Below are 19578 nucleotides of genomic sequence, written 5' to 3' on the forward strand. Positions count from 1 at the left end.
AAGGTGCACTTAACGCCATTAGCCTGAGAAGATTTAGGACTTGCATACAGAACTCTTTTGTATTTATAGTTACTGATATGATGACTACCATTAAAAACTTGGAACAGTGCTTAGAAAAACAAATAAGGGCTATGTTTTCATGAGGCAACATGTTCAGTGGTTCTGTCAAAGAGAAGCGTGAAGTTAGTCTTCAGTAAAGTCTGGATATTGTCGAACATGTAACATCTACGGAGTTGCTTCTTCTTCCACTGGTCTTAATGGCTTATGGTTAAATTTCTTCCTGAGAATTTTCAAATTGACTTTTACTGAGAATGACAAAGAATCAATCAGGGATGATTTTTGATTTAGGGAAAATCCAAGGATACTCCTGATACACTATAGGAAGATTGAGAAAATGAATATTGCACTTAAATTTTTCTTCAAATAATAAGATCTTAAGTAAATCACAGGGCTCATCGAGTCACTTTTTTAAACTAAAAGTTACTTTTTTCATGTTGGTCACTAAAAGTTACTTTTTTTCAAATTTGCCACTAAAAGTTACTTTTTGGGAGCCAAAGTGACTTTTTCGTGTGATTTGTTTTGCATTGGCAGTTTTCTAAGAAAAATGTTATAAAAAATGGAAAAAGGCAGCAACTTGTTACTCATTACTCTTCTGAAAGCTTCAGTGCTTGCTTCCACATGTGAACCAGTCAGCTTTATTCTCACTTCAGCTTTTATTCTTTCTAAAGCACAGTAGATGGTTGGTGGATGCTTAAGCTCTCAAGGTGGGGTTGAGAACTCTTCCGTGTCTATTTTCTTCTATCATAATAGTCTTTTAGTTTTCTCTCGTAATAGTTAACGCTCCGCTCAACGTTGTGTGTATGTGTGTGTGGTTCATCATGTTCGTCTTGCGTTATGCTTCTTGTATGTTCTTCTTAAGAGTATATGATGAATTTGAATATTTCATGGCTTTGAGAACTCTCAATGCTAAGTTAAATATAATGTCTGGGATGAAGAAATTCGGAGGCCAGAACTGGTTCCACTTACTCAGAAACTTCTTACATCTGCTAAGTCTGCTTACCTTAACTACAAAGCATACTTAGAAAACCTAAGAAAGGAGGAAGCTCAAAAAGAAGAAGTAAAGAAGAACAGATGAAACAAAACAACAAACAAAGGGAAAGGTGATGGAGAAATTGACAAAGGAAAAAAGGGTCATGATGAGATTTTGGTTACTTTTTCGTGTGGTTTTGGTCATTTTTCAACTGTTTACAAGAGACCAGACCACTATGAGCCCTGAAATCATGTAACTCTTCAGTTTCGTTTCTGTTTTGGTCAAAATTGTAATTTAATTTGAATAGCCGTAAAATGTGGTTTACAGGTTAGCTTATAAATATCAAGAAACATTTTTAAGTCACGCTCAGGAATTCTGTCATTCTAGGTACATATTTCTATAATTCCTGAATATTACTTGTACTTCCGAGCTTCCGACTCTGCTGTGGAGCCTTGGTCACGGAGGATAGAAACAGGAAGAAGTAAAGTAAAAACATTAGGGAATAAAGCGAAACGCCTTACCATGGGAAGAGTGGTGCTGGAACACATTTTGTCAAATTCAACGATCATATGTCAAATGGCAAGTTGCAATATGACGAAGTCGATTTCCACGCTCTTTTTGTTTAGTGGAAGGTTACCAGCTCGTTGTTGGTATTTTTTGTGCGAAGTTTGTATTTACTGCTTCCTATTTATCACTTAACCATCCCTTGTCTAAATTTAGTTTTGATTTCCTAAAATGAATAAATAAATTTCCAGATACGAGTGTGTGTATTTCGTTTTTGGCCTCCAATAAAATTCTTGAATCTTCTATCTTTAGACTAGAATCCAACCTTTTGCATAAAGTTGTGGCCAATACCAATAGAACCATTGCTAAATCACATTTTTAGACGATTCCACTAGTAAAATTCTAAAAATCATGGATTGCCTATAACTTATGGCCTGACAAAGATAAATAAAGCAGATGTCTCTGTTAGACCTATTATCTTGGGACAACGTCATCCTACGTACAATTTAATTAAATAATTTGTCAACTATTTCAAAGATTTAAATATTTCACTTACACATTGCGTGAAGAAAAACAAGAAATATGCGATTTAGTTAATGCCAATAACATTAAAGTGGTGTCAATAGACGTAGTCGATGTAGAACCGTCCATTTCTTTGCAATTAGTTTTTGAATCAGTTACAACAGTCTTGTGCAATAAAAACCTTGAATGAAATACTTAGGCATCTTGAAGGTTGCTTAAAATATATTTTCAAGGTGGGGAACCCAGAATCACCTTCGTTGGCTAATTTGGTACTTCATTCGATTGAAAGTAGTATACTGAAAGAACAGATTCTGGGTACGGTACGCTAATTATAGATATGTAGACGACTTAGTGTTTTGTACGAAGATAATTCGCAGCTTGATTTCTTTTTTAACTTAATAAATTGAATAGTATCCATTGTAATTTGAGATATACAATGAGAATGAAACTCAAGGTAGATTGACTTATTTGGATCTCAGTATAAGAAGATATTCATTGCTAGGTCCATCACAAGCCTACAGCCGGCACACAGTATATACATTATAAATCAGCTCATTTTGCAAGTACCAAAGCAAATATTTGGAAGATTTTTTTTCCATGCCGTCCGACATACCTCTCTGGAAACAGACGTAAAGATAGAAATTGATTATTTATTGAAGCTAGGTAGTATGAACAGGTATGCAGTCTCATTATTAGTTAATTGATATAACCAGGTTAAAAGAGATTCTCGTTTCGATAGACCTGAAACCGACACAAATGGCATAAAATTGATAGGATTACCTACTTTTCCGAGATTGACAACTCCATTGAATAAGATCTATACACCATATGGTTTTTGTACAGCTTTGAAAGCCGCCAGACATTAGCAAATAGCATTACCCAATAAAAATCCCGTATTCATGAAATAAAATGCAGTTGCCATGGAAGTTACATAGGCAAAACTAAAAGAAATCTCGAAGTCGTGACAAGGAGCATATTAGAGTTTCAAAAGCTCAGTGTGAAATCTGTCAAACATCTAAAAGAAACTCGACACAAGGTAGAAGAGTGAAAAATTTTATTGGAGGCCGGAAAGGAAGTAGACAAACCCGTATTTGAATATTTATGTATTCATTTAAGGAAACCAAAGTTAAATTTGAATAAGCGATGGTTACGTGATAAATGGGAAGCATTAATTACAAAATTCGTACAGTATTAGCGTAACAATAAAAATAAAAAAATAAAAAATGCTGACAGCGTTCCACTAAAAAACGAAGGAGTGCGCAAATCGACTCTACCATTTTGCAACTTGCATCACTACCGTTAGACATGTGATCGTTGGATTTGACAATGTATCCCACACTGCTCTTCCCTTGGTAAGGCCGTTCTGTTTTATTCTGTGATGTATTTATTTTTCTTTTTCCTGTTTTTATCATCCGTGACCAACACCCAGGGAAGAGTCGAAGGCTCGGAAGTATAAGTAATATTCAGGAATTACACAAATCTGTTAAGTAGAAACCCTCTGTCAATGAAGAATGAATGAGATATGCAACTGGATGCAACAGGTCCAGAATATTGTATAAAATATGCTACTCAAATGTACTTTTGCAATGCCTGTGTAACAAAGAACTGCTAAAACTATTAAAAAATATATTAAAACTAAAAAAAGACTAATTTTTTTTCCGGTCCTTTACAACACTACTTGCGGTGCTTCTTTTATTATTACCATCAACAAATAAGTAACACCTCCTGAACACATGTGCATTATTCTCTCGATATAATTGATGAAGTGATTCCTTCAAATAACAAATTATGAACACGCTAACTACGTCCAAGTTGCTTTTAATTCTATAATCCAAGCATACCTAACCAATCATCAAAATACGTCACGATATCTTCATCAATAGCTGATATTCGTTTGACATTTCTAACCCACTTAATTATAGCACATTATGAACACTGAATATTCTATATTTAACAGTTATTAAATGATATGTTTAAATAACTCTCCTGTTTGTGCTAAATATATAAAATGAATATTTTCTGTTTCAGCAACAATATAGCAAGCCTGATACGTACTACATTTTCAATCACGTGGATCTTACTATAACCTTTCATAGTGGAAAAGGAGAGGAATGGGGTGGCGCATTCCAGGATCAAGGAGGAAGAATAATATGTAAAGTATTCTTTTTTTAATGGATTTGAAATCAGGTTATAGATTGTTTATTCCATATGCAGAATAAAAAAGAAATTAGAAATTACTGGGAAATTAGACTGATACGAGGATTGTTTTCTTTCAAGTGGCAGCGTGTATGATTTATAATGTCACTCATCTAGAAATAATCATAATCCCTTGATGTAATTTCTAAACGTCTGCTCATGTTGTGTGCCGTTCAGTGCATCATTTTGTGTTGGCGTTCGAAGAGAGCGCCCTACGGCCTAAATTATGTCTATGGGGATGTCACGGAAGTGTTTTCTTTCATTTTGGGAAAGAAATCGCACTTATAAGGACTCAATGTCTGAAGAGTAAAGAGTACCCTTCAATACACCTTTACGCTACGTTTTGCACATCACGTGATCGACAATTAACGATTTCCGTTGTTGAAGTAGATATGATCTCTTTCATCTAACACGAGGGAGTAAATGTACCAGGTAAGGAGCATACTGGCCAGCATTAATTGTTGTCACTTTTGGAGCACCGTGGAAAGTAACCTCTTATTAATTATACTGGCGTGCATATTCCTATCTTTGCAATACATGTCGATACCATATGCAGGTCGTTAAGATGATATGACATTCATTTCACCGAAACTTTACACGTGTCCAGGTCCGTGGTTAACACGTGTTACATACATAGTTAATGGTGAAATGTTCAGTGCAACATCTCAGCGGTCATTTTCTTGCTTTTTCCGAAGTCTATCTAAGTGATGTGAATATGTTGCTGTACAAGGGTGTTCTTCGCCATGTTATTTCGGGCTGTTGCATAGCGAATTGAAATGCACTTACCTATCTAACTACGGTTCGGTAGAGTAGAATTAAATTACCGTAAGCCTGTTTCAATCCTTTTCATTTTGCAGTAAGATTCTTCTATATGCAACTTTAAACTGAACGAATACCCGCTGGTTTTGACGCGTGAATATTAAAGAATAGCAGAAATACACCATACTTTTAACTGCTTGTAGTTCGTGAAAACGAAATAATAATCTGGAATCAACACGTAAATAGGTCAAGGGTACGTTAAAACATAGCTAGTTCGTTACTTGTCACTAAAACCATTAGACAAAACATTCTAACAGTGTTGCAAGTTCAAGAAAAATTATTAAATTGATTTATGATTTTAAAAAATCATACGAAAAACCACAAATATTATCCGTCATTGCTTTGTACTAGTTAATAAGTTTTTAACCATGTTGTGTTACCGCACGAATATTTTAAAATGTGTGTTGAAATAATGATTATATTGCAATTACTAGGATAAGCTAGTAGGGAAAGAGCGTCTAAAACTCTAAAACTTTTGTTAAGATATTGGTACTCTTTAAGTTTTCACTTACAATGTAGCTGTAGGTATATTACATTGATTTTATTCATTGTACGCAGATTTTTCTTTAATAATCTTACATGAAACATTATTTTGATGTGTTCTGTCACCATTGTTTTTCAGCTGTTAAAGTTGTTCCTAGAAGTGTAAAGCATGATAGCGAGGGCAAGTGTACAAAAGATCCAATGGAAATACCAGGACGTAGCTTGAAGAAAAATGAAAAACTCTCCATTACATATTCATATTCAGTGACTTTCCATGTAAGTCATATTACTACTTTATCCGTCTATGAATAATCATTTGATGCAACTTTTCTTTGGTGTACACCTAACAATGATCGACAGATATTGAAGAGTCTTGTTTAGTTTGGCAAACCAGATGTGTTTTTGTTAGGGTTATATATATATATATATACATAACAGCACTATGAATTATTTTCTCAGTTAAATAGATAAAAAAAGAAAGTAGCAAAATCGTTATCAACAAACTTAAAAAAAGTTCGATACCGAATTCTCTGTCTGTGGGTGTTATTTCCGAATTTTTCAATTTTGAACCTTCCATTCGATAGAGCATCAAAAACTATCAGAAGAAATGATGGAGTTTTTCGCGTCACTCTTACCTGAAGTTCCCAAGATATGGCTCATTAGATCTCCCGAATTCGGAACTTTTTTTGGCCAATATCTCTAAATCATAGAGAGATTATATTGGTGTTGATCAATACCTAAGAGGATGGTGAACATTTTGGTATCAAATAGTAACCGGTAGCTACTTGCCAGCTTGATCAACACCAATATCATTTCTCTATGACTTACCATTCGTGAGATATTGACCAAAAAAGTTCCCATTTCGGGAGAGTTAAGGAGCCAATCTCGGGAACCGTAAGTCATAGAGAGATGATATTTTGTGAATTTTTGCGAGAAACAGGAGGTGCGGATAAAGAAATTTACTTTTGCATGTAGGAACAGTTACAGTTATCCTTCCTTCGCCACCTCGCCATTCTTGGGGCCGCGGTGGCTCAGTGGTAGAGCGTTCACCTCTGATGCTAGGGGTCCCGGGTTTGATCCCAGCCCCCGCCAAGTGAACTTTGTGGTGGACAAACACCGTGTGCGTGGGTTTCCTCGGGGTTCTCCCGTTTCCTCCCATTTTCTTCATTCCACCATTTCATTCATCTTTCATCATCACCGTCTCCTTTAGCCTAGCCGGCATAAACGTGGGACGTAAAACAATAATTTCATTTCATTTCATTTCTCCATTCTTTTTAAGTTTGTTCTGGCAATGCTCTTGGAGCATTCTTAACTGGATTTTTTTCGTTTTTCGTACGCTATGTGGTTTAAACTGGTCATTTTTCTTTTGTTTGCACAAATGGTATTATGATCTCAATGTGAGAACTACCTATACGTTCTAGTTAGTAAATTGTGGGCTCCAGTTGGTAAAAGAGTAATAAGCCATAAGTATTTGGAATTTACAAATTTTGTAAACTTATCACGACAAGCGAAGTGCTGATTAATTTAATGTTCATAATACAGGGAGGACACTTTATCTTCATACGCCCTTGTAACTTTTAAACTAATGGACAAAAAACGCATGCAAATGTCAGCAGGGAAACATTGTTTGACATGTTGCCAACCTAAAATAAAGTAATATTTTTCCAAATGGCATTGCGTCAGATTATTCGATATTTCAAGTCTGCATATAAAACAAAAACTCACAATAACACACTTGTTATGCAGTGTTGCAAACTAAGGATGTAGCAATATCACAGACATTGAAAAATAACCGAATTTTGGAAAGTTTTACAACAGTTATAACGCAAATAACATAGGCGGAGTAATCCACATCGAAAATATCTTAATATTAAATTCTACGGTCATCATGTGATGTATTTCGAACAAATATAAACACATTTTCACAAGGAATTGAAAACGACGTTTTTCAAAGAAAATGTGTTTAGGTAAGTATCATATCCAATTACGTACATGGTTTTCGATAGATGTTAAGATCATAATGCCGTTTACAGCAATTTGATATCTAAAACCGTTCCGGAGATATGGTAAAATGTGGTATGGCTTAACGTGTCGATTTGTGGAAACTTTTTAAAACGTGTTTTATTAACATCGCTTTTATAACATTACAAGAATATTTTTGGTAGGTATAATGACATCAAGTTCCCGGAATCAGTAATTTTAAGCAGTGTTGCAAACTTCAACAATTTTTATCATATTTCCAAAACAGTTTTTAGATACCAAATTGCTGTAAACGGCATTATGATCTTCACATCTTTTAAAAACCATCTATGTAATTGGATGGAATACTTGTGAGCAGTTTTCAGAAATAAAGGTTTTTGGAAAAAGAAAAAAGTAAAATCTTCAATCTTTTATAACTGTTCTGTTCATTCGAAATATGTCATATCATGATCATACAATTAGACACTAAAGTACTAGATATGTAGGTTGCCCAGTCAGTCTCATTTGCGTAATTACTAGTATAGGTCCCTTCAAAATTTGAATGTTTGTGATACTTTAGTGTTCTTAGCTCGCAATACTGCATGACAAGTGAGATATTGTAAGTTTTCGTTTTATATGGAGATTTGAAATGTGTAATAACCTGACGTAGTGCCATTTGAAAAATAAACCTATATGTTGATTTGGCAACACTGTTAATCTTACGGTTACTTAGAGCATGTCGAACAATGTTCCGCCGCTGATATTTGCATGATACAAATTTCAGAGTTTTGCCCATTAATTTAAAAGTTACAAGGATGTATCAAGATAAATGGTTAATCTTATATATAAGTGTGAATGAATAACCGTGTCATAAATATGAGAGATGGTTCTGGACAAAATACGAAAATGATCTTATAAATATACCGCGTGGTTTCCGAGTGAAGGGCTGTCGAAATTGAGAGAAAAGCTACTTTAGAGTGGTATTTCTTCGACAAGCAATTAACGTATGCCTGGCAATCTTATTCTGTCGAAAACTGCAAAAGGTAAACATGCGCAGTGACTGCACAAGGGATTCCCCAAATGACGCGAAGGATTCTTTAAGTCTCATTAGTAATGTCCGGATTTGTATGTAATTACATATTTTTTCGTTCATACGTAGGTTCGTCAAATCCTTAAATGTTTGTGCTTCACACCTGTAGGGTGCTTCAACTCAAGTTTCATATTACATATTTTTTTTTACATATTTTGACCAATATTACATATTTCTATGGTTTCTACATTTTTTTTTACATAAAACTGTCTTAAAATTTTGCGTTTACTGAAATTTTAATTTAAAAAAAAAATAAAATAAAATAAAATAAACACTCTAACTGTACAAGGCTTGCATCTAGATTCAATTTAGTCATGTCTATCTTTTCGTTTCTTTACCGAAAGAATTTTTTTTTTTTTTTTTATCTGTCAAATCATGTTTCGCAGAATTTTCGCCGATAACAAAAGAAATATAAGAAGAAACAAGTAAAAATCCTCCTCCTGGGGTGCATTAGCAGCGCCCTTTATTCTCAACTCTGGAGGAAGACAGACCACGTGCCTGACAGGCGACTGGCCTGGAAATTCCTAAAATGAAGTCTGTTTGTTATCGGAGATCGGACGGGAAAAAAGATGAAAGCAAATCATGCAATTCAAGTTAAAACTGTATGCTAGTGCTTCCAGGAATTTACTGCAAGAGTTGGTTCCAAGAAGCTGGCGACAATGGCAATATCAGAGCAGGTAACCTAAGCTTTCAAAGAACTTTGCTTGTTCAACTGAATGGCAGGAGGACAGTACTCTAGTATTGCAGTTGCAAAACGCACGTGTTCAGTATTGATCGAAGATAGAAATGGCTCCGATTGCCTCAACTTTATCCGCGAAATTGCGGTCGTGGGTAACTATCGGTGATTCGTTTACTACGGACGGTAAAGTGGTGTTGTGCCAAGTGTGTGATAAAAAAATTGGATGTTCAATGAAATCTCTGTTAGAACATGTACGAAGTGCACTCCATGCAAGAAATAAAAATTTGCGAACTTAAAAAAAAAAAAAAAAAAAAAAAAAAAGTACTCCTGACACAAATGCATCAAGATACTTCAGTGAGTGAGTTTTTCAAAGACTTGTGCCAAGTAATGATAGCAGCAAACATTCCTTGGAACAAAGTTCAAGTGCCAAAATATCTTGCTTTTCTGGAGAAGTACTGCGGGCGTCGAATTCCTGACGAATCCACTCTTCGAAAGTGTTACCTCGAATTTTGTTATAGGGAAGCTATAGATACCGTTAGGGCAGAAATAGGTAGTTCATATATTTGGATTTATGTGGACGAAATAACAGACGTTTTGGGACGTTATGTAGCAAATTTAGTGATTGGAAAGTTAAGTGAAGATTCTCCATCTAAATCTTATCTTATTGCGAGTAAATTGCTGGAACACACGAATCATTTCACGATTAGTCGCTTTGTAAACGATGGTCTTAAAGTGTGGCCGGGAGGAGTTCAAGAACAAAAAGTCCTTGTTCTCTATACAGACAGTGCAGCGTACATGTTAAAAGCGGCTAGAGCACTTACAGTTTTTTACCCTCACTTAATTCATTTAACCTGTATGGCCCACCCTCTTCAGCGTATTGCTGAAGAGGTGAGGACAACTTTTGCGAAATAAATCAACTAGTTTCTTCCACGAAAAAAATGTTCGTTAAGGCGCCACAACGTGTTCAAGTTTACAGAGATCAACTGCCAGACGTGCCACTTCCTCCGGAGCCTGTGCTAACGCGAATGGACACTTGGATACAGGCAGTACATTTCTACAATGAACATTTTCAAAAAATTAAGCCTGTTGTTCATTCATTTCCATCGGAGTTTGCTGTGTCAGTTGGCTCAGAAACCGTTTAATGGCTCAAAAGTAGCGTGTGATACCGCATACATAGACAGCAATTTTGGTTGGCTACCTACAAGCATTAAAAAGCTAGACACTGTTGGGCGGCCTCTTCCGGAATCCATGGAAATCATAGAGGATGCAAAGAGACTGCTGCAAGGTGTGTATGGAGATATAGGAGAAAAAGTTCGAAAGAAACTAAATGCAGTGCTGGAAAGAAATCCGGGTTACGACAGCCTATTGGCAGTGTGAGAGATTCTCAGTGGTGAAACAAGAACCTCCCCTGAAGATATTTCCCCCAGCTACATTCCCCTGTTGAAATACGCTCCTGTTACCTCATGTGATGTGGAGAGATCATTCTCTGCATACAAGAATATTTTATCCGATCGCCGACAAAATTTTACTTCTGATCATTTGGAAATGTACCTTGTAACCCATTGTGCAACAACACACAGTTGAACTGCAGGCACATCTTTTGTAAGTACTTTATTTCAAATTAAAAATGTTCATTAGTGGAAATATTCTTCAATCTTAGTTCAGCTGGTATTGTTTAAAAAATATAGGACTGCATTTCCCTGCATGAAATAAATATATATAAAACAATACATTTAGTCTTAAGTTGCTTTTAGTATTTAAATTTGTATATTGCGCATAATTCATTTCAAGATTGGGCCGTGGTGACGAATGCGCATTTAGAGTAAAAGGTTCTAGATTTGAAACGGGACCACACCACATCACATGAGATTTCCGACGTACAAATGCCGTATGCATTGCTTTTCTCGGGGCTTTCCTGTTTCTCTCTAGCCGATTTACATCTTCCTTCATTCGCGTCTGATTTTTATCATCCTGCAATCAGTCACGTCAGTGACGTATGGCTGTCTCAGCTGTTCAATCATTTCACTTCACTGGGAGACTTGCATTAAGCAGGATAAAGTGTAGTAGATTTTCCTTTTTATTTTCATAATTCGTTTAAATATTGCATACTCATATGCGTGTTAATATTACGTTTTCATAAATATGTAACATATGTAATATTACATATTCTTATATAATATTACATATTTCTTACATTTTAAGCGATTTTTGTTACATATTTATGTACATATTTAGAGGGTTGATATTACATAAAAATCCGAAGTCTACTCATTAGTCATATAATGGGTTAGTACATTCACTGAAGCCCTAGTGCTGGCTAATTCACTCCACTTCTATCCAGAGGATTGCTTGCACAGAAATGCCATAATTCCGCCTTATGATGGGTATACGCCAAAAATATCTTCATATCCATGCAATTGTAGCGTGCTCCGTAAATAATATCTGCGAGATTAGTTGCGTGTTTACACAGTTACGACGCATAACATTTAAAACTTTCCCGCCATGTTGAGTCCGATTGCAATATCGACTTGCGACAACTAACTTCTATTTTATAGTGATGTGCCTTTCCGTTCATCCTTATTTCGATCCACCTTTTCTTCAGAGACCTTTGGCATATTTCTTACGTCCATTGGGGAATCCTTTGCACAATCATTGAGTATGTGCAGCATCTGTGGCTTTCAATAGAACAGGGTTGTTCTCTGGTACAAACTTCTGAAGCACCAGGTGTACATTAATTGATTGTCATAGAGAAGCTCTGAATTTGCTTTTCACCCGTTTTCTGCAGCTGAGTTGATTTTGAGTTTAACGTCCCGTTCAACAGCGAGGCTATATGAGACGTGGGCCTACTGAATAACGTGGAATCCGAACCATATGAGCTCCCGCCGGGAATCGAACCCAGGTGTCCCACGCCAAAGGCGCGTACGCTAACCGCTTAGCCACGAAGGAGCTCCCGTTTTCTGCAGCCTTTCGCTTGGAAACTATTCAGTTTACGACATATGTTTATATGAACATTTTTTCCCTATATTTTGGTGCAAAATCATCTCCCTACTTATTTCATTGTTATTATCATACGAAGTGCTATCAAATGTGACTTGTGCTACTTCTTTCGTTTTAACATACAATCCTCGTATTTAATATGTATTTCTATGAACTGAGTTGTGTATGGAGGCGTGTTCGGTTTTTAGAAAATATATATCATTTTGCTGTGTCAATATCGTTAAATGCCTCATCGTTGCATTTAATCTGAAAACAATCACATCTGTCATATGTGACAAGAGCGCTAATTTTGTATGTAGATATAGCGAATAATACTAACCGATAAATCGAACTTGATCTATAGGGTGCGATAATAGTATTACTGTGTGAAATCTATAGGGTGCGATAATAGTATTACTGTGTGAAATCTAAGTACCGTATACAGTTTACGGTAATTCGTGCGAAATCGATGAATTTTATTGAATGTTCTTAATAAAGTATGTTTTCGGAGAAAAAATAAAAACATCATTGCTTTGTATACGGACGGAAAAAAGTAAATCAAAATACAGTTAACGTTAATGTGAAATACAACAGTATAAGTGGTTTCAAAACACATCCCAACAGCGAGGAACACCACAACATATTATTATCATTATTATTATTGTATATATCTTCATTAATAATGAAATAAGTAAAATAATATGTGTGTGTGTGTGTGTCATTAGGTTTTCACATGAAAGGAATAACCTAGAGTCACCAAACTTGATACATGGATAGATCTTCACCAGATCTAATCAGCCTGTACGAAGACAGTTTTTCGATTTTGGATCGGAAGTGTGTGTGTGTGTGTGGGGGGGGGGGGGTCGGATTTGGAGTTGAAAATGTATGAAGAAACATCTTGCAATTTCTTGTAACACATTGCATATATGCAACCCCCTACCACTTCATGGTTGTGTGGTCTTATATAACAATAAAGTATAAATACAGGGGAATGAAGTTAGGACATATTCCTCTCTTTTAATTGATGTTCTGAATGAAGGGTGCTTACTCTCTTTATCTCGGTTCTGAATGAAGACCAACAACGGGGACGCTTGTAGCTAGTATGTATTATAAAGTTTGATTTGCCTCATTGTCACGAAATGTAGGGTGAGATTACATTTCCAAAGTCCAAGTTACAGCAGAAAGTATAAGTAGTAGTTCAGAGTTAGTGGTTAAATGGTACAGTACACCAGATATACAGAATGCTGAAGTTTTCGTAATAATGTGTCTTGTCATTTACGTAATAAAACACATCAATTCAATTTATACGTAGTACGGGTTCGCCTGAACCGGTGCTGTGGTCCTGTAATCCAACTTTCTTATAGGCGAGATAGTATGGGTACAGAATGACCTATGCTGTGAGAGTTGATCTTGCATGATGGTTTGCGCACCCACTAACCACACCGAATTCAAGCTCTGGTTGTGCTTTGGAGCCTACATCAATGGCAGGTCTCGTCCTCTATAAACGTAGTGTTGCGTAATTATGCAAAACACAAGAACTCAAACGTACGCCACAGTAAAGATGCCAAAGAACAGTATTTGATACTGGTTTACAGTAATAGGAGGGCTGCCCAGAAAGTAACAGACGTTTTGAAATAAAAAAAAGTAACAGAATGAACAACCAAATTGTATTATATACATTTGAAAGCTACACTCCTGTGTTAAGCTATTTTTCCATATAATTGCCATGCAAATTAAGGCACGTACCATACCGTGGCACAAGTTTTTCAATACCATCGCGGTAGAAATCTGCCGCCTGCGATTTCAACAACTGGCTTACACCGACATGCAGTTCGGCGTCAGTATCAAAGCGTTGTGTAGTGAGCCATGTCTCCATCGCTGGAGTCGGCGCCAAATCCGGGCTGTATGCTGGGTGATCGAACACCTAGCCAAAACCATCCAAGAGCTCTCGGATATGCTTGACCATGTATGGACGTGCGTTGTCGTGAAAAAACACTCATTATTCCATGTCCGTACACCTCACACAGTTGGATGATTTTCAATTGGATGTTTTTTGCCAATATAAACCGAATTACAGAACGCAATTCACAAGAGACGGGATTTTCTATTGCAACACACTTTGTAACACGTCACACAAACCACAGTAAGAGTGTCACAGTCCTCACGCTATCACAGCTGGATGTGTACTGGGAGTGGCAACGTTCTGACACCAAAATGGCGACTAGCCCCGCCCACTGTCACGATAGGCCAAAACGTCTGGACTTTCTGGACAGCCCTCGTAGAATTTAGAAGTAGTAAAATTTTCTCAGTTTTAGTGTTATATCTCTGATGGAAAATAATTTGCAATCTTCTTACATGAACCATATTGTATATTTGAATTTATTTCAGAAAAATAATACAATCAAGTGGTCGTCTCGATGGGATTACATTTTGGAGTCAATGCCTCATACGAACATTCAGTGGTTCAGCATCCTTAACTCCTTAGTTATAGTTCTTTTCCTGTCGGGAATGGTCGCCATGATCATGCTGAGGACCTTACATAAGGATATCGCACGTTACAATCAGGTATATATATGTATCTTTTACTACTATATTTGCATTCTTCAAAAAGAAAAGAAGAAGAAGAATAAAAAAATACAGTACAGTACTGAAAAAATGTAATACATTAAATAGGATACAATTCATAGTTTTGGTAAGGTAATAGATCTTCATACCCACATATACCCTGGTGTGTCATAAAACAATTGATATTTGCGAAAAATTATACAATCTGTATTCTAGTACTAATGTTAACAAAATCGACCAAAGGCGTCGCCAAAGGAGGCAACTCAAGATGGTGACGCAATATATAATCTGAGAAATCTTTACAAAGTAATAGTTTTGGTGGAACTACAATGTCGGTTTGTTTCGAAGTAATAGAAGAAAGGCTTGACATTGTTTACTGTTTTAACCCTATCAAACAATACGGGTTTCAACTTAATATATTAAAGTAATTTTATCGTATTTGGTTTCCGCCAATGTGGATACATACACAGTAACTGTAGCAAAATCATAATGTTTATTTTATGATCTTCGGCTACATAAAGTTGTTTGAGTAGCGCTTCCTACTACCTTCTTGTGATGCCTTATGTCCAATTATGTTAGATCTTCATCTGAAAACTTGTGCAGGCGAATAAGGCGCTGGTACTGTATCATAAAGCCCAGATATACCTAATTTTAAACAAGTTCCAAGGGGCTCAAGATATCGAAATCTCGTACATTCACCCTGTGTTGTGCCTATACAGGCAACGATTTAGAACACACATCTCCAATCCGTTTGTTTCTTCCAAAATGTTTTGGCGCTTCAAGTTGAGGTTTTCAAAAGTCATGCTGGTATGTGAGTTATTCGTATTCTTTATTTCAAGGTATGAGAATCGTGCATTCATCAGATATGTCTCATATTAAATAGGATTACATGCAAAGGGCACCCCCTCATAAATGAATTGAAGCGCCAGAGATTTATAAAGTGTTCATGAAACTTTCAATGCCTTAAATAACATGCTAATGTTACAAGTTTAAGATTGGCTGACAGTAAGCAGCCAGAGGGACGCCTATCCTGTGTCAATCACGATGTGGTGGAGTGAGAGTTATAAAGGCACAACTGTGTTCCTCTTCTGTGAGAAAGCAGAAATATTAACCAAAGTGCGGAAAAAGAGAGTGCTGGAGGGACTGACCAAGAAATCTCAGTAGCACTCTCATCTGCAATCAGACCTGCAACTTTCAGCAAGACATCACCTGCACATAGGACGTGGACAACTCAGCAGTGGCTTGCGATGAATGAATCAGACTTTATTTCTACCTCGGACCGTTTGGTAGTCCGGACCTAAACCTTCCAGACTACAAATTAAGGCGTTTGCTTCAGCAAATGGCTTACAAGAAGACACCCAAATATTGCAAGTTTAAAAGCAGCAACGGAATACCCTGTTGATGTGCTACATAACGTAATTGAGAATGCAAAAAAAGACCTAAAGATTACAGACATGGTAAAGGTGGTTATTGTGAATAATAATATATGATTTGTGTTCGTTACGTATCTATGTAGCTGATATTATTAGGATATTAAAGTATCTTCCAAGTTTACTGAAATATGTGCGACAGTTTTTATTGTAAGACTATGTAGAAAAAATGCTATGGTAACATAAAGCAGCCGTAAAATTGCTCATTTTGTGAAATAAATTACTATTTCAGTTAAACTCGGTATTAATTTTCACTACTTACTATTAAAAATTAGAAATGAGAATGAATAATAATACAATGATTATATATTCTCAGGAAACACGTAGGCGTTCACGTTAGACTTCGAGAGTGTAATATATCTACAAAGCAAGACAGGATTGTTCTTTTGAGTATACATTTTAGAATCAATTAAGTTTCGATTCCCAGTGTAAGCGTTAAGTTTTTCTCATTCTGTCTTCGTTTCGATGCGGCTGAGGGACTCACCCAGTCTCTGGAAGTAAAGGTGGCCAGACGGATTGTGGTGTATACCACCTTACCACTTTATATGTGTCGTATTTGAGAAACTGTAACCGCGGTAACACTACACGTAGCCCTTGGGCCCTGGCCTTTTATGCCGTTCGGAAAAGGGAGGGAGAATGACCTCTCAGAAGAAATAAAAAATGTGTTGTATAGGCCTGAGATACAGATTGTTGGATTGAAGATAGGTAGAAAATCGAATTATCGAATCTTCATCGAATTTTCGTTTATAGAAACGAATGACGTGATTTTTTCAAAAGATGTGCAAAGAATTTAATTTCATAAAGAAGAAAATCAATAATTGAGAGTTCTAATTATCAATAGTAGTAACAATATTAGTTCGATGTATGTACAATTCAGGAGATAGATGAACAATTTATAGGGTGTTCGTACTTTATGTTTGTTTGTTTCATATTACAGATTGATTCCGGCGAAGATGCACAAGAAGAATTTGGATGGAAGTTAGTTCATGGAGACGTGTTTCGTCCGCCTCGCAAAGGAATGCTTCTCTCCGTGCTTGTGGGATCTGGTGTACAAGTATTCTGTATGACTATGGTAACTCTGGGTTAGTAGATGCTATTTATTTTCACATCCAAGGTTATTGATTAGACGTTAAGCAACCATCAATTGATCTGTATTTGGAAATAGCCGTTCTTAGTTTATTAGGTATCTATGGTGTGATAAGATTCTCTGCTCATGATCTTTATTCAGCCTATTACTCACATAGATATGTTTCAGTTGGAGACTTGGCTGGTTTAATGGTGGAGTTTTCGTCTCAATAAATGGTAGATTAAACAGTCTTCACTTTAACTGACTCATTCAGTTTAACGAAAATTACTAGAATCTTCTTAAGGTTAACGCTGCACATTTAAATCAAGTTAAACCTTTAACTTAATAAACTTACAATGACCTGTTTCAAATACGTACCTTGTCTTTTTAACTCGCCTTTATTACCTTAACGTACATTTTTGGATATTGGTTCATAGGACTTCTTAAAATTTTTTTGGTGTATTAACATTCCGAATTGCGGCTTAGATGATAACGTCTAGTATGCTGTTTGAGTGTATTGTGTTCATTGGTGTTGGTTAATTTTCCTTGAGGAAGAAGGTTTGGTCTCTGTATTATGTACCGAGTTCTTGTGTTTATTATTGTTGCTTTCCATCTAGTTCTGTCGTGTAAATTCAATTTTTATATTCTTTGTTTCGTGACCCCGTGTAGCGTAGTCGTAAACGCTCGAGTCTTTGGTGCGAGTGGTTCCGAGTTCGATTCCCGACAGGGACACTCGGTCGAAAAAGTGTAAAAGCTTTTTTAAAGCTAGCCATTCTGAATGAGGTTTTCGTGGGTTTTCCTCATTCACACCAGGCAAATGACGGGATGATATCTAATATACAGGTCCCAGGCCGCTTCCTTCCTTCCCTTTCCTCGGATAGTATGATCGCCGAGGGACATCATCCCTCATATGTGACGGGGTAACATCCATAGATACCGAAAGCTCAGAAATCTAAATCCTAATCCTGATCTTCTTTATTTCTTCCTTTGCTGTTCTTTTCTTTAGGTTCGTTGTCGTTTCTTGTTGCCTCTGTGTGATTTCTTGATTACAAGGAGCGTTCAATAAGTTTTGCACAGATGGTTATAATATTGTTATTAGTTGCAATATGGGCCATTCTATTTCAAATCAACCAAAGTAAAAGCATTTTTAAAATTCGTGGTCTCAGATTTTGATAATTTTTTGTACATTAAAAGACATGTTTGAGAATAGTTATTTCCCAAAATAAAACTTTTCCAGTCCTCATAGTTAATTTGTAATTAATTATGCAATCAGCTTCAAGGTCACGACTCAAAAATATCTGATTTTGCATTTTATTGTCTATTTAAATAACCATAATAGCTATGAAGCTAAAAATTTGCATCCGCATGTAATTTTATCCGTAGATTTTAAATCTGCAATCAAAACTAATAAATATTGTATAGGTGTAGAGTTACAGCAGCATTTATGGTCCAAAGTTCAGGCCCCGGAATGAGAATGTGGTGAAAGTTGTACATGTGTGAAATTTTAGCACAAAGTTAAGAAATACGTATATTTTGTGTGAACCAAATTTGGTTTTGGGTATTTGAACCTAAGGCCTCCCAAAAATCTGAATGTGTCTTTTGCCTCTTAACGAGCTTATGAAATAATGATATAGGCTATTTGATACTGTATGACTTTTATTACAACTATTCCACATAGTAGCCTACAATCGTGGGCACCCGAAGGGGGTGGGCAGGTCCCCCTGGCTCCTAAAAATGTATATGTAATATAGCAAACCACGTGTATTAAATACCAGACTAATATAGTAACCATGGAATGGTCCCCCCTAGAAAAGTTTCTTTGGGCGCCCCTGCCTACAATTATAGCATAAAATTACAGTTGCCTTATCTACTAACCTTCAGTATTGTACAATGTATCAGTGCTTACTGAAATTCTTGAATAACTCGTTAATTTTATTAACAGTCTCATATAACACACTATGTGATCTTCCACTAGCTGTGATAGAAATGTGATCTGTTGCATCAATAAGAATGTGATCGGCTGACATCCATATGATATTGTCGGTTCCAGGCCAGTGAAAAGTGGGAGCGGGTCCTGGAGGGTGTAAGAACTTTGTGTTGTAATCCTGATATTCCTCAGAATATTCCAGCATCATCCCAATCTACCATTTGCAGTTATAGAGACACGCTACAAATTTTCTTGGATCCAAGACAATTCTGATGTCTTGTGCTTGTGTGTTTTTTATCTACCCAATTCTATGTAGGTGTTCCATTGATGTA

General features: G+C 36.3%; 1 protein-coding gene across 1 annotated transcript in view; it reads left to right on the plus strand.

Annotated features, from left to right (window-relative positions):
• TM9SF2 (transmembrane 9 superfamily protein member 2) overlaps positions 1-19578 on the plus strand; it is a 72053-nt gene that overhangs the window by 22431 nt on the left and 30044 nt on the right. Inside the window, exons 6-9 of the mRNA XM_081769042.1 lie at positions 4085-4208; positions 5694-5830; positions 14647-14823; positions 17191-17335. Of these exons, the coding sequence (XP_081625168.1) occupies positions 4085-4208; positions 5694-5830; positions 14647-14823; positions 17191-17335 (583 nt within the window). The remainder of the gene's footprint in view (positions 1-4084; positions 4209-5693; positions 5831-14646; positions 14824-17190; positions 17336-19578) is intronic.

Source organism: Thermobia domestica, chromosome 8, assembly GCF_964235325.1.
Source record: "Thermobia domestica chromosome 8, izTheDome1.hap1.1, whole genome shotgun sequence".
In the NCBI taxonomy this organism is placed as follows: domain Eukaryota; kingdom Metazoa; phylum Arthropoda; class Insecta; order Zygentoma; family Lepismatidae; genus Thermobia; species Thermobia domestica.